This window comes from Macaca thibetana, chromosome 12 (genome assembly GCF_024542745.1).
Source record: "Macaca thibetana thibetana isolate TM-01 chromosome 12, ASM2454274v1, whole genome shotgun sequence".
Lineage (NCBI taxonomy): Eukaryota > Metazoa > Chordata > Mammalia > Primates > Cercopithecidae > Macaca > Macaca thibetana.
This window is the reverse complement of record NC_065589.1, coordinates 112,879,587-112,896,704: the sequence shown is the minus strand read 5'-3', so window position 1 is coordinate 112,896,704 and position 17,118 is coordinate 112,879,587. Positions and strand designations below refer to the sequence as shown.

Here is a 17,118-nt window from a genome sequence, read left to right as displayed (position 1 = left end):
TTTGATTAATAAACAATAAAATATTGTAATATGTTTACAAACATATTGTAATATGTTTCACTTGCCTTCCAATTAATTAATTATGAATTAGTTAAGATTTTAAATAGATAGGAAAATAATTCTATCAGAGTACACAGTTAATCTGTAAAGATAGACAAAAACTTTCTGAAAATGACAAAGTAATTGAAAAGCTAGGGACTTTGGAGATAGAAACAAACAATTCTGTCCCAGCTCTGCAACTGTGAACTGGGGCCCTTGAGGAAGTTAGTTAACATCTCTAAGTCTTTCTCCTCTGTAAAATATGATGTAAATAGCCAAGAAGCGGGACTTCGGGAGGTTTACATTGATAAACACACTTCCATGGCAGATGCACTATCTAAGTACCCAAAAAATGTTTGTGCTCTCTTAAATAATCTTTTTTTGAAATAGGTGTCAAAGAAGAAGCAGAGTAATGGATGGGAAAGAGAGAGTGATCAGACAAATAATCTATATAATAATGCATGGTTCATGTACATCTGTATTACAATCTAATCAACAGGAGGGTGGATAAGTTGTGGTATGCGTAATGGAATGGTATATCATAGCGGGAATGCACAATCTGTTATACAACACTTGAAAACTATGGATATATTTTACGAACTAATTTTTGAGTAAAATAAGAGATACACAAAACAGTACATAGTGTTTGACTTTACCTACACTGCAAAAACGGGTAGAATTAATCTTTACAAATGTAGACAGTGTTCTCCCTTCTGTTACTTAGTAACAGGGAGAACAGCAATGTTTTGCTGCTTTATCTGGGTGATGGCACCAAAGAGGTGTTTAGTTTATAGAAATTCATCAGGCTATCTTCATAGTATATGCAAGCTCCTATAGGTATGTTATATTTCAATACAAATTTTAATAGGGATAATTTGAATTTAAACGCATATTTTGTTCCAAATTCCATGCACACCCCACTATGCCACCTATAATGAAAACAGATCAGACATTAACCTTGAAGGGTAAATTGGTTACTAGAGCAATATCCAAGGTCAGAAAGGAACAGTTGGACATTAAATCCCGGAAGAAATCATTGTGAAAAACTAAAGAAAAAAAGGGTAGATCATCTTTCTTAAATGATATATTCTATGAATCTTTGTCCTGCATATGATGAGATTCTGGCTGCTTAGCTCTCTTCTTAGGTAGAGCTCTTGCAGTTTAAGGAATCTGATCCCTAAACACTGGTTTTCAGTCTTGAATGCATCAGAATCACTTAGGCTTGTCAAACCACAGATTGCTGGGCCCACTCCTACAGTTTCTGTTTCAATGAGACAAGATAATTTGGATTTTTAATAACTTCCCAGGCTATGCTGATACTGCTATGCTGGGCATATACATTGAGACCCATTGTTTCAGGAAAAAAAAAATAATAACTTTCCATCCTGAATCACATTAGGTAAGTTAGTCTCTGTATTTTCAAATAAAGGAAGAATTACACCAACTACTGCTGTGTGTTATGAATACAAGATGCAAGGATTAAGTATGTACAAGTGAAGACTTTGGCAGAAAATATGTGCAGTTTAAATAATTAGCTGTTTTTATTTTGATTTCTAGGGTTTCCCTTTTCTGAAATCTGGAAAGTCTTCCATAGGTGGGAGAGACCAGCTCACTTAAAATTAATGGTCTTCAACACTGGCTGCACGTTATCTCCTGGGGAGTTTGTAAAACTCCAAAGCTAGGGTTGTACCTCAGGACAATTAAATCAGAGTTTCTGCAGGGTAGGGCCTCAGCATTAATAATTTGTAAAACTCTCCAGATGATTTTAATGGTACAGCCAAGAGTGAGAATGACTGCTTTATTTATTTATTTATTTATTTATTTTATTTTTTATTTATTTATTTTTTTTTGAGACAGAGTCTCGCTCTGTCACTCAGGCTGGAGTGCAGTAACTGATCTCAGTTCACTAAAACCTCCACCTCCTGGGTTCAAGCGATTCTCCTGCCTCAGCCTCTCGAGTAGCTGGGACCACAGGTGCATGCCACCACACCCAGCTAATTTTTTTGTATTTTTAGTAGGGATGGGGTTTCACCATGTTGGCCAGGCTGGTCTCAAATACCTGACCTCAGGTGATCTACCCGCCTAAGCCTCCCAGTGTGCTGGGATTATAGGCGTGAGCCACCACACCCAGACTACTACTTTAGATCCACAAAAAACATCTTCTCCAGTAACACACAGAGCCCACAGAAGTCAGTTGTTGATTGAAAAAAAAAAAAAAAGTATAAATTTGTCCTAAACTAAATAATTGACATTTATTTGACTCGAATTGAGAACATTGCTAGGGCAGTAAAAACTAAATTAGCTTTCTCAGTCTACCCTGATCCTACAAGAAAAATAGTGCTAGATCTTTTCATAGTTGCTCTCTCACCTAATCACAGAAGCCTCGAAGCAGGTTGGTTATCATATGTCTTTCTCTTTACACAAGGCAATGATTCAAGATAGTGAGTTTGAGAAGTGCTCATACTTTCTTCTTCTTCATTATAGCTAAGGGAAAACAGGGCTGAGGATATGTGTGATGCCCATGATTCAGGCAACATCTCTATTAATTGTGTTATGTGGCTTCCTGATAATTCATCAAAAATGTTCTTTTGAAGTCGACCCACGTTACTGGCTATGATTATATTTATTCATACAGAATATTTTTTCCATTATTTGATCTTTTAGGAAGATTGGTTTTAATCATTTGGCACCATAAACAATTGAAAATAAAATGGAAAATCTATGATAAAAACATACAAAAGTAAAAAAATAATACAATTATATATTAATCATATTGATGGAGTTTAGTAAGCCTAGAGAAAAAGGAAATATAGCAAAGTAAAAATAAATTTTATCCCTAAATTCAAATTTTAAATAAAAAAAAAAATGTAAAGCCTTGGCAGGGCACGGTGGCTCACGCCTGTAATCCTAGCACTTTGGGAGGCTGAGGAGGGTGGATGGACAACCTGACGTCAGGAGTTTGAGACCAGCCTGGCCAACATGCCAAAAACCCATCTCAACTAAAAATACAAAAATTAGCTGGGCGTGGTGGCAGATGCCTATAATTCCAGCTATTCGGGAGGCTAAGGCAGGAGAATCACTTGAACCTGGGGGGCGGCAGGGGTTGCAGTGAGCCGAGATCATGCCACTTCACTCCGGCCTGGACAACACAGTGTGATTCTGTTTCAAAAAACAAAACAAAACAAAAACTGAAAACCTCAATTGGTGATATATTTAAAGAAAGAAAAATAAAATGTAAAATGAATAAATGAATTAAACAAGTGAATGTTTTTTAACAAAATACCAAGACTACAAAAGATAAAATAGTGTATAAATACATTATTCCCAACAAAACTAATAAAACTGAGAATATATACTGAAAAGTTAGCTTAAATGGATTAATACAGATATTAAAAGAAATATCTATACCTCTATATACCAACAATATATGTATATATTTATATGTATACAATTATAAGAACATGAATGCATACTGATATATTAAATTTTATTTATGAATACACAAGTATACACAAGGGGCTATAGATAAGGAACCGTGCCTGAGGAGTCTCTGTGGGACCCTCACTTGATGTGCTTGATGAACTGCTACACTGTAATGGATGAAAATATGTGGGGCCTTGGAGGGAGTGAGAGCATTTTGCACATAGCAGGGAAAACAAACATTTGGGGACTATGTTGGCCAGCCTTCATGATGGTTCCCAAAGATACCCAGTCCCTACTAGTCTTCTCCAACAATGAAACAGAGCTGAATTGTGTAACCAAGAGGTCCTGTGAAAATCAAGGATAGGCCATCCAAGGCACTGATCCTCTGAATTACCCACGCTGGGGAAGTCCAGGCATTACATTATGTGGAGGGGCTCCCACAGCCCCGTAAAGAAGCCAATGTGGAGAAACTGGAGGCTTCATGTCAGTAGCCAGCACCAATTTGCCATACATGGGTGTGATCCCATCTGGATGTGTGTGCCCCAGCCTCAGGCAAGCTGTCATGTTACCGTAGCCTCACCTGAAACCTGGGCTCAACCTCATGAGAGATCTTGAGCCAGAATCACCCAGCCAAGATGATTCCAAACTCCAGATCCACAGGAACTGTGATAGACAGTAAATTCTTTCTTAAATTTACTTAAAAGTCACTAGTTCGGGGCAATTTATTAAGAAGCAATATACAATTAATACTGATTTTGTGATGTGTGTGTGTTTCATTAGTAGGTAGGCTATATATAATCTAACCATTTAACAATTAGTTTTTTTTAAAAAAATCTAGCCCTGTGTTAATAAAAATGGAAACATAATAGGTCATACACTGCCTACCAGCTTTTCAATATCTAAAAACAAAAAAAGCAGAAAGAATTTTTTCAGTATGTAGCATGAGACTTAAAATATCTGGACTCTACCTCATACAATATACAAAAATAAACTCAAAATGGATCAACAAACTAAAGAAGAGAACTGAAACTATAAAACTTTTTTTGATTTTGGCACTGGATATTTAGATATGATACAAAAATCCTACGCAATATAGAAAAGATTAGATCAGAATTCACCAAAATTTTGAAAACCTGTAAATCAAAGGATATCATCAAGAAAGTGAAAAGAAAACCCACTGAGTGGGAGGAAATATTTCCAAAATATATATCTGATACAAATCTACTCTTTAGAATATATGAAAAACTCTTCTTTTTTGTTTTGTTTTGTTTTTGAGACAGAGTCTCGCTCTGTTGCCCAGGCTGGAGTGCAATGGTGCCATCTCGACTCACTGCAACCTCTACCTCTTGGGTTCAAGCGATTCTCCTTCCTCAGTCTCCTGAATAGCTGGGACTAAAGGTGCCCACCACCACGCTCGGCTAATTTTTGTATTTTTAGTAGAGGCAGGGTTTCGCCATGTTGGCCAGGCTGGTCTGGAATTCCTGACCTTGTGATTCACCCACTCGGCATCCCAAAGTGCTGGGATTACAGGCGCAAGCCACCATGCCTGGTCAAAGAACTCTTAAAATCAACAAGAGACATAAATTAAAATGCTTTTTCAGTATAAACTGTATATAACAGAACGTTCTATAATTTTAGCTGAATTTGATTTACAGGTTTCTTTTTTTTTTTTTTCTTTCTGAATTGTCAAGCAATTGGCTAGTGAGTCTGAATTGACTGCTATCCCTCAAAGACTTAATGCTGCCTCCTTGAGGTTTTATGTTTTCTGCCCACCTGGAATGTTTTTCTATTCAGTTTTACCTGTCTGCTCTTTAAAGTCCAGCATATGGTTCTTCTGTAACATGATTACCCTGAGTAAAAGTTTTCCTTTATTCTTTGATATGACCATATGTATGATACATGACATGATGTTGTATGTTGTGGATATAAATGTTTGTGTCATATCACCTCTTCCTGGTTATAAATTTCTTGAAGGAGATAATTCAATTTATGTGAACACACCTACAAATACGCCCTGCATAATGTAGAGTCCAGCAATTGCACCTGGGACATAATAAATAAAATGAATAAATAAATGAAATGATATAAAATAGTAAAATAAAGTTTCTAAAATTGATTTAAATGCTAGCATTCTTCCACTTCCAGTTATTTTGTCATGAAGTATCTTTATTTTTCCTTGATAAGAATAAAAGACCATAAGAATATGAAGATTGGCCGGGCGCGGTGGCTCAAGCCTGTAATCCCAGCACTTTGGGAGGCCGAGACGGGAGGATCATGAGGTCAGGAGATCGAGACCATCCTGGCTAACCCGGTGAAACCCCGCTCTCTACTAAAAAAATACAAAAAACTAGCTGGGCGAGGTGGCGGGCGGCTGTAGTCCCAGCTACTCGGGAGGCTGAGGCAGGAGAATGGCGTGAACCCGAAAGGCGGAGCTTGCAGTGAGCTGAGATCCGGCCACTGCACTCCAGTTTGGGCGACAGAGCGAGGCTCTGTCTCAAAAAAAAAAAAAAAAAAAAAAAAAATATGAAGATTGGTAAGTATGTTTATATTATTATTTTTATAAGCTTGTGCTCTATTTTGTCCAAATACTCAAAGTTAACCTGGTTTTATGCTCCTTATTCCACATTTTAAAAACATAAATCTAAATTACAAAAAGTTACTATTAAAAATAAGGTGAAAAAGCAACTTTTATTAGTGATGTTATCAGGGATGATCTGGCATAACCTAATAGTTTTACTTTTCATAGACAGTTAACCAACTTCCCTGAAAGCAAATAGTAAAAAATTGTTCTTCTAGACAGAAATCGACTGACTTGGACAAGAATACAAAAGTTCTCAAAGTAATTTCACTAGTTTATTTAATAATTGATCATTTTTTACTACTTTTAACTATTTTCATTCACTAATCTTTAAAAACTGTATCAGATTTGCATAAAACTATAAATGTGGAAATGCATACTTAAATCTTTTTACCTCTTTCCAGGAACTTGTTTGAGGCAAAAGATTTCAATGATCTTGCATAATCCATACACTTAATAAAATAAATTGAAATTGAATTAAAAAAAAAATACTTTTGCCATCAGGCATGGTGGCTCACACGCTTGCAAGGCTGAAACGGGTGGATCACCTGAGGTCAGGAGTTCAAGACCAGCCTGACCAACATGGTGAAACTTCATCTCTACTGAAAATACAAAATTAGCTGGGCGTGGTGGTGCGTGCCTGTAATCCCAGCTACTCAGGAGGCTGAGGCAGGAGAATTGCTTGAACCTGGGAGGTGGAAGTTGCAACGAGCCGAGATCATGCATTGTACTACAGCCTGGGCAACAAGAGTGAAACTCTGTCCCCCCCATGACCAAAACAAACAAACAAACAAACAACAACAAAAAAAACTTTTGCCTATTTTAGGATGTTTTTTAAATTACAGCTTTTTTAAGTTAAAATCTTTTATTTTGACATAATTATTTTCACATGGCATTGCAATAAATAGTACTGAGAGATCACATGTATGTTTCACCCAGTTTTCCCCACTGATACTATCTTATAAAACTACAAGAAATCCTGGTCAAGAAAACAACCAGGTCAAGAAAACAATCAGGATACTGATATTTACATAATCAAGATACAGAACATTTCTGTCTCCACAAAGATCCCTCTTGTTGTCCCATAAAATTAAAAAAGCTGCTCCCTTTTCCCTCCTTTTCTCCTGGAAACTACTAATCTCTTCTTCATTTCTTTAATTTTGTCACTTTGAGAATGTTAGATAGATGAAATCATACAAACAATCATATTTGGGACTGATTTTTTTCTTCACTTGGCATAACTCCGAAGATTTATCCACATTGCTGTCTATATCGAAAGCTTGTTCCTCTGTATTGCTGAATATTTATTCCATGGGATGAATGGACCACAGTTCATCTCGCCATTCACCCTTTGAAGAACATCTGGGCTGTCTCAGTTTTGGGCTATTATAAATAAGGCTGCTGCAAATATTTGCAGACAGGTTTTTGTGTGAACATTATTTTTTATTTATCTGGGATAAATGCCTTGGAACAATTGTCTAGTGAAATTTAATTGCTAGGTCGGATAGTAGTATATGCTTAGGTTTTAAAGAAACTTTCAAAATATCTTCCAAAGCAACAGCACCACTATACATTCCAACAGCAATGTATGAATGATCCAGTTTCTCTGCATGTTTGCCATCATTTGGTGCTGTCACTTTACAAACAAAAATCAACCATTCTGATAGATTTGCAGTGATACTCTATTGTAGTTTCAATTTGCATTTACCTATTGGCTAGTAATGTTAAAATATCTTCATGTACTTATTTGCCATATGTAAATCTTCGGTGAAATGTCTCTTCATGTCTGGGCCCACTTTCTGATTGAATAGTTGTGTTTTTGTTAGAGTTGTTATTTTTAACTGTTTAGTTTTAAGAATTCTTTATATATGAATGTTGGTCCTTTGTCAAACATGTGATTTTCAAGTATTTTCTTCTAGACGGTAATTTGTATTTTTAGCCTGAAAACAGGGTCTATTGTGGAGCAATAGTGTATCCTGCTATGGACTATGCTTTTGGTATACGGTTTAAGAAATCTTTCCCTAGCCTTAAATTCCAAAGATTTTTTTCTAAAAGTTGTATAGATTTATGCTTTACATTTAAAAGCATGATCCATTCTGAGTTTGTATAAGGTGTGTGGCTTAAGCCAATATGATGCTTTTGTTTCTTGTGGGCTTTTTGTTTTATTTTTTGCCTGTGGCTATCTGATTGTTCTGGCACTAGTTGTTGAAAAGACTGTCCTCCATTAAATTGCTTGTGCACGTTTGCCAAGAATATATTAGGCATAGTTTTGAAGGCCTATTTCTGGGTTCTGTCTTCTCTTTCATTGATCTATGTGTTTGTCCTACTGCCAGTTCCAGTCTTCATTACAATAGCTCCCGAAACCTAATTTTTTTAAAGTTCATGATCAGTTTAATACAGCAGACTTTTCAAGCTTAAATTATTTAGATAATGTTATGTTAGAAATTTTTAGTATAATATTTTAGTTTATAAAAGTCAAACATTTTTCTTACTATAACATATGATTTACAAAAGCCCAATGAATAAAGGTAACTCAAAGCAAAAGATAAGAAAACAGGCCAACATCTACACTAGGAAAAGAGGCCTTTGACTAAAATTCCTCTGTCTTTTACAGCATAAATTACTTACGTCAAAAAATATAACCTAAAAAATATAGCACATGTATATTCCAAAAGACTAAAGCCATCAAATAGCAGTTCTTTCAAACTGTGAAATTCCATGTGTTCAAAAGGCTTTCAAAGCATTATATGAGGCTTCATGCCTTAAGTCCACAAATTTTTATTGTTCATCTTAAAGCTTGTAAACTTCCTTGAATGATTTCCAATCATTTATTCTTTACAGATACAAATCTGCTGAATTGGCTTTCCAACATTTACTTTGCTTTTTAACTGTGCAAATGATATCTAAGTACAAAACACTCAACAATCATACATATTGCTCTAATTGTGCTTCAGGGCTCACATGGAATAAGGAAACACTAATTTCAATTAGAACATTTTATTTGTTCAGATATAATTTCTTGGCTTGCCCCATTTGCAAAATTTTCTACAACCCCAAGCTGACATTCAAATACCACTAAAGAATCCCTAGACCATGATCTGAGTCAATGTTTTCAGCAGGTGCCTTCCCAATATACACGTCTGAAGCTCAAGGCATAGCCACTAGAAAAGTCTCTAATCTGTACACACATGAAACACTCAAGCATATGGTAAGGCTTATCTTGAAACTTTCACAAGCCCACATTTGTTGGATTTGCTAAACTCTGCCACATTATCCTCTGCCAAGAGATGGACTTGGATCAGCATAGGCACATGGCAAATTGTCTCAATTATTTGCTGTATAGATATGAAAGGTCTTTGGACATTACCTTCCAACACCTTTTGTGCAAAGTAGTCATTCCTGTCCTCCTGTAGTTGCTAGATATGCCAGATTTTGCTTAGGTGAGTTATAGCTGAGTAAAATTATGAATTGTCACCCCAATGCATCACAAAGAAAAGTATTCTCAAAGAAGATCACTCCTTTACCTGTTTGACATCATATGCCAGCAGGACATACTTTAAATCTGGTGAAACTGAATGTCTTGATGCTTTGAAGGTTACCTAGAAAAAGAAAATAAAAAGTTATATTTAAAAGCTTTCTAACATGAACTTGGATGTATAAATATACTTTAAAAACTCAATTATCATTGCACTATAAAATGTCATTCTCATTTCTTTTGTATTATATATATATTTGCACATATGTCTGTATGATTATTCGGATGAATATAAAAAACTTAAAGAGGACATTTCAGCAAGAAAAAGTTTGCTAATATATCTTTCTATATGTTATCTCTTAAAGAATATGTTATTATTATTATTATTATTACTATTTATTTTGAGACAGATTCTCGCTCTGTCTCCCAGGCTGGAGTGCAGTGGTGTGATCATGGCTCACTGAAAGCTCCGCCTCCCGGGTTCACACCATTCTCCTGCCTCAGCCTCCGCAGTAGCTGGGACTATAGTGGCACGCCACCACACCTGGCTAATTTTTTGTATTTTTTTTTTTTTTTTTGTAGAGACAGGGTTTCATCGTGTTAGCCAGGATGGTTTCGATCTCCTGACCTCGTGATCCGCCCACCTCGGCCTCCCAAAGTGCTGGGATTACAGGTGTGAGCCACCACCTCCTGCCAATATTTTTATTATTTTAAAAATTCAAAGGCCTATTGAAATTCCTGAGTAACCAAAATGCTTTTATATTTGCATGCTAGATAAATCAAAAGGAAAAGACTATTGACATTCTGCTTGTCATAATTTTCTGTCTCTTGTGTTTTTGTATTCTTACTGGTTGAATGTTTATATTTAAAGAGGACACTAACATTAAAGGCAGACTCTTTAAAGGAAATCCCCAGGGTGAAACAGAAATACATAACATTGCATTTGATGTCAAACAAAAACTACTACACTGTACTTGACTAATTTTGAGCCTATAATAATTGAACAAATTTGAGGACAGAAGGAATTTAAACTATGCAAAGAAACAAATACATTCAAGGTAGAGAAAAGATTTCCCTTGAATTAGAGCTACTTGTCTAATTCATATCTACAGAGAGGGCAAGCACATTGAGTTGATGTATCAAAAACCTCCCAAATATAAACAAAAAAACACAATTATATAAAATTTTAAGCACAATAGGTACTTTGCATGGTATTTGCAGAGAAATATGTACATAAACAATTATGCACACCTTATAGTTTCCATAAGACTGCTCTCTGTAGAGTCCAGAAAAGTGTAAAGTCAGAGTTTCTCTGTTTTGTTTTTGTTTGTTTGTGTTTGTTTGACGTAGGGACCCCAAAACACAATGGATAGGATAAGAAATTCAGACTAATCCATATTTGGCAAGTTTGGGTGGTGTAATAAATTATATTTTTGGTCTTTTCTCTGGTTCTTGGCACAGAGCTCCAAAAACCCTTGAAATTTCCTGAGTGATAGAAATGTCTTTTGTTATCATAGCAAACTTCTTTCCACTTTATTGGATTTCATGCTAAAGCGACTGCAGTATCAGAGGACTCTTTGTGAGGGGAGGGGTTAGCTTATAGTTTCAGGATTAACTGGTCATCAGGTCACATCAATCATGCGATTACAAATTTAGAAATTTCAGCCCCATTCTAAGATCTGGTAGGAGAGAAGAGCTGGAGATCCGAGTTCAGCAGCTGGCCAGTGATTCACTATATCATGCCTAAGTAACTAAAGCTTGCTTAGAAACTCTGAATGATAAGGGTTGAAGGAACCATCTGGTTGGTAAACATATGGATGCACTGGGAGGGTGATGTGCCCCAGTCCAAAGACAAACAGCCTCCTGTTCTGGGGACCCCTTCAGGCATCACCCCATGTATCTCTTCATCTAGCTGTTCATTTGTACCCTTTACAATAAACTGTTACTCGTAAGAATGGCTCTTGTCTGAGCTCTCTGAGTTATTCTAAGAAATTCTCCATCCTGAAAAGGGGTAATAAGAACCTTCACGTTTGTAGCGAGGTTGGACATAATTCAGGACCGTTGGGACCAGGGACTGGCAGCTGGCATCTGAGGTGAGGACAGACCAGGGGAATTGAGCTCCTTAACTGTGGGGTCTATGCTGATTCCTGGTAATTAGTCTCAGTATTGAATTGAATTGTGGAGCACTCAATTGGTATCAGAGAATCATTTCTGGAATGACATAGCTTTTAATTCCTGAGCCAAATATGCAAGAGAATGGAATGCTCAGGGAGACCTCACCATGTGACAATGCTAAGGTATGGGAGTTTACATCTATCTTATACAATCTACATATAAGGCATTTTAGAAGAAGATGACAGTGTTCATTGGCAATAATTCACGTCAAGATTTTTTTTTTAAATTTTTTAAAAGATTCATTTAAATAACCATGAAAATAACAACATTAGCAGCTACCATTGATTGGTCATCTATCATGTGATCTGCAAGTTGCTAGGACCTTTGCAATTATCAATGATCTTAAATAGTCTTCAGGGCAATACTATGATACGACCTCATTCTCTCTCTCATTACTTTATTGTATATTGAAATTTGATAGAAATTAACCTATGGGGAATTTGGGGTGACACTAGATACACAAAGCATCCAACATTATAGTATCAGGAGGTGTATTGCTTTTAAGGAAATGTTTAAGGGGACAGTATCAAATGGTGTGCTGTTATGTAAAGACTGGTAGGGCAATATCATCATGATGTTTAAGGGGACAGTATCCAATGGTGTGCTGTTATGTAAAGACGGGTAGGGCAATATCATCATGCTTGTCCTACAATATTGCAGTTGTTACACCTTTCCCAAGGTCAGAGAGAAGCATGCATAACAAGACGATCCAGGAGGGCCTCTTTTCACAAGCCTTGTATTATCTCACTAGCAATAGGGTTTTTTGTTTGTTTGTTTGTTTGTTTGTTTGTTTTTTGAGTGCTTCTCTATCTAAAGTCTGAATTAACTTAAAGGAAATCTCACCTCCCTCGTCCTCATCCACCCTCATGTGATGTTCCTCACACAAATTAACTTCACACTTTCACAGGTGCGTCTGTGCCTCCGGTGACAACATTTTAGTATCTTTTACAGTTCCTACAATTATCCAGTCTGGTACTTTATTAATTATCACTCTACTGCCTCAAGCTTATGCAGCACACAAACTGGGAAACCTTCCAAATATCTTTTGAGGGGCCCAAGCTGCTGAACCTTCTCTGAAATTAAAGAGTTGTGGGCAGGTCACTGATGCTGCAGAGAAACTTACTGATGATACACGAATAAGAAATGCATCTTGGCAGTTTAGGCAACAGGACAGAAGATGTTGGAAATCTTAGGTCAATCCCTCTTAGTTTATGCCCTTAATGTTATCATCTATTGCATTTGGGGGATTAATTCTTTCTAGCAGCCACAGGACACATCTTGGTCAACACCGATTCTAATTGTAGACATTAAGTAGTTTTGGTTTAATTTCAACTTAGTATGACTTCAATTTGTGGTTTGGGGAAGTTGATTATTGCCAGTAATGCTATTACAGTATTTTCATATTTAACAACTTAATTACCATTGAAATGAAAGGATGTAAAAGTAATTTCCACATGTGTTCATTGCCATTACTCAGCAATGATGCCTGCCTGTGCAGTTTTTGACATCCAACATCAGTAGGTACAAAGGGCAAAAAAATGCATGAATACTGACATCTATGTACATTCTGCTGAAGGCAAGCAAGGTATGATAAACAGAGTAAAGTGAATATGCAGGTGATTAACTAGATGAATTAAGCAAGAAAGACAAGGTATTTGATCAAGTAGAGAAACAAATGTATGCTTTCAGGCAGCTTAGGAACATTTTGTGGTACTTCTTTATGTATCATTCCATTCAAGTGAATGTTATGTATTGAACATTCACTGTACAACAAAACCCCTGGGAGACACTGAAGGTGCCACAAAGTTAGGAAACCAAACCGGGTAGGATGTTTTCCATTCCTTATTGTTCAGGATAAGACAAGTGTCATGAACCTCTTTAGTCAGTGGTAGAGCCAGGGTACAAAACATGGATGCTTTAAACCACTAGGTATGCAGAGTAAGAATGAAGCTATCTGCGTAAGAATCAAACAGAGATGGAGTAGTCAGACTGCCTATTTAAAAGAGCCCAGTAGCTCCTCAGCTCCAGATACAACGTCCTATAGAAAAATACACACAGTGTTGCTAGTTTTCCACTTTTTTCAAAAAAAGTTAGAAAGCAAAATTTAATTTATAATCTTATAATTTTAAAATTATGATTCAATCCTAAATATACTTGGGGTCCAGATTCTGTCTGGAGCCTACAAGCTTGCCAACTTTCGGTAAAGTAATAATTGCCATAAGGATGGGTGAGGAGAAAGAAGACAATGCTATGAGGTTTAAAAAGCAGAATTATATCCTTTTCATCTATTTGGTGGTAATGTAAGAGAAAACTTTATCTTCTAGTGTTTTTGAGTTAAATGCAGTTACAACCTACAATATGAGAATAACCTTCAAAAAATGCACAAGTAGCTTAAAAACAATTCCTGGGAAGATGAGGGATGATTCCATAGATTACTGCTATTATGTATGAAGTACGCATTATTGCCAACATGAATATGCCAGTGCTTATTACTGTTTTCATAAGTGGTAAAACTGAAAGCCAAGAAAGAAGCAAAATCAGGTTTGAATTTAGAATTATTACCTTGGCAACTGGGTGAAAAACTAGTTAGATGTGATGACATCTTGAGTTCATGACAGCTGGTAAGAGGCTCATGACAATCCAAGAAAGCAATGTTAAGAAGTTAAGGAAGAAGCAGAGGCAAAGAGTGAAAGGGACATGTACAGGGGAGGTTGTGAATAAAGTACAAAAAAAAAGAAAAAAAAAGGATTAGATTAGATGTGAAGATGGAGAAAGAAGAAAGTATACAGAATAACTCCAGGTTTTCAAGTTTTTATCATTGGGTGAATGTTGCTTTTGTAACATTCTCACTGGGGAAAATAAAGAAAAACAGGCATATTTTGAGGAAAGTTTTAGACATTCAAATCTTATACACATTATTGTTATAGCTCCTGAAGGATAGCCAATAGGAAATGTGCAAGATTTGTGAATAAAAAGCCTGCAGTTTAAGAGAGATGCCAGAAAGCCTCATCTTTAATCATTTATACAGAGTACTAGATGAAAGTTTATGTTCAATGTAAACCCATCCCCTCTAAAGAAAAGGAACAAGTTCCCCAAATGACATGGTGTACCGGGATGGGCCAGTAATCATGCAGTTAAGAGCATTGGGTACCATTGCTTGTATTCTTTAAATGTGCATGTTTTCTTTTTCTCGTACCTTTGTTTAACTTCCTCTACTTGCTATATCACCTTCACCTTTCCCTTTTCCTTATTCAAATTGTGCTTCTCTGAAGCATCATTCTATTTCTCCTCCTTTAAGCCTTCCCTGTCCTTCTTAGCTCAAGTGATTCATCTGACCTCACATGTATATAATCACATGTGCAGTTCATCCAACAATTGATCACTGTTTCGTGATTGCACTTCTAGGTTGTTTGGAACTGCAATTTACATCTTTTATTGCCACAGTAATGTCCCTATTAAGAGGCTCCATTACAATGATTCACTTTTGTCAGAAACATTATAACTAGAGGTAGAAATGAGATAATGATGGTATTCCAAGATGTCAGATATTAAAGATCATAGCAAGAAATCATTAAACACAAACTTAAATGTCAGAAGTGCCAGAAAATATAAAATATTCATTTGTATGACTTGAGGCTGAGAAAGGACTAAGCAAAGGGAGAATGAGAGATGCAGTTAAAATTAACACAAGTTGCTATGAAGGACTTGGTTGCCTCAACATTGAGAAATGGCAGAACATTAGGAACTGTACAGTAGGGATGTGTATTGTTCCAGATCTTGGAATAAGCTGGTAATAAAAACATCTAAAGACATCTCTATTTACAAAATAATAAAAAAAAATCATGCTCCAGGAGCTTTGGTTGAAAAATTCTGAAATCGCAGATGGGTACATTTTTAACAGATAGTGAATGATGGAGACAAAAATGTAAGTCTTCTTGGATCTTATGATATTTTCCCTGCTCCCTCAACCTCCAGCCCATCAAACTCCCTGAACATACACACATATATCCTTTATGTTTTGTTTGTTTTGTTTTGTCTTTTGACATAGCACTATAAAATGTCACGCATTGTCACCCGGGCTGGAGTGCAATGGCCCTATCTTGGCTCACTGCAACTTCCACCTCCCAGGTTCACGCAATTCTCCTGCCTCAGCCTCCCGAGTAGCTGGGACTACAGGCGCCCACCACCACGCCTGGCTAATTTTTTGTATTTTTAGTAGAGACGGGGTTTCACTATGTTGGCCAGACTGGTCTCAAACTCCTGACCTCGTGATCTGCCTGCCTTGGCCTCCCAAAGTGCTGGGATTATAGGCATGAGCCACCATGCCCGGCCATCCTTTATGTTTAATTTATTTAAGGTATAACTTCCCTCACTACTCAATCTCATTATTAGTTTATTGATACCTGACAAAAATATTTAGAAAAGCCATCTATCATTTCAGAAAAGTATCAATTTTGAAACACGTAAATTAAGTATATATTATGAAAATGCTTCCTTCATAGTGCATCTATTAATGACTAGATTCCCCGGTGTGAGCATGAAGAAGGATTTCAGAAAGCCAGTGGACCATAAGTGGAGGAGAAGAGGGAGAAAGGTTACTATCTGGTTGAAAAGAAGAAAAAGGAAATCAAGAGAAGCTGGAAAAGGAGGCAGCAGTCCCTAGAAGGATGCAAAAGACAGGTTCTCTTTCACTGTCTGGCTTCAAGAATAGAGAAGAAGCAAATAGGTTTTTATCATTTAGCTGTAAACAAAGTCTTGATTGTTCACTGTAGCTATAATTGGGTACATATGCAGGAAATTTTAAAATCAATTTTTTTTTTTTTTTTTACTGTGTATTTCTTCATGTTCTCTTTTCTTAGCCGACCAATTAATTATGATCGTGCTTAAATTGTATATCTTTCCTGACATCGGCAATATCTATATTTTGTAAACATAATAGATGCTCTCTCTCTATATATTTTTTCTTGTTAACATGCATTTTGTGGATACTGGAGTATTTAATAAAACAACCCAAAGCAGAAAATGCCATGATACAACCAGGTAATTTTTATAACTATTGAATCAATACCTACTAATCCGTATAGACTGATACACATATATTTTTATTGCTCAATAAATGTAAACAGCCAAAATAATATTCTATTCATTTATATCATAGGCCACACACTAAAACATTTAAAAAGCAATTTTTTTCCCACAGAAAGTGGAAATTAATGCTTACTGAAATCGATTAATAACTTAAAACAATAGGGCAGAAAAGGTGACTCTGAGAGTAATGTCGATATTTCTCCACCCAACACTTCAATAAATTGGAAAAGCTATGGGCTGATGAAAGAAAAAAAGGAATATTGTAACTTACATATTTATGCAAATTATTTATGTGAAGTTCAGTTTGTGCTGGTGTAATGATTCTTCCAATTGTCTTAGT

The 17,118-nt window shown here is 36.2% G+C and overlaps 1 protein-coding gene across 4 annotated transcripts in view; it reads right to left on the bottom strand.

The window, feature by feature from the left end:
- The window catches only part of DPP10 (dipeptidyl peptidase like 10), a 1,406,192-nt gene that overhangs the window by 314,565 nt on the left and 1,074,509 nt on the right, over positions 1–17,118 (bottom strand). For all 4 annotated transcript variants that reach the window (XM_050751763.1, XM_050751761.1, XM_050751764.1 and 1 more), the window contains one exon: positions 9,565–9,639. In XM_050751763.1, coding sequence (XP_050607720.1) covers positions 9,565–9,639 — 75 coding nt within the window. The remainder of the gene's footprint in view (positions 1–9,564; positions 9,640–17,118) is intronic.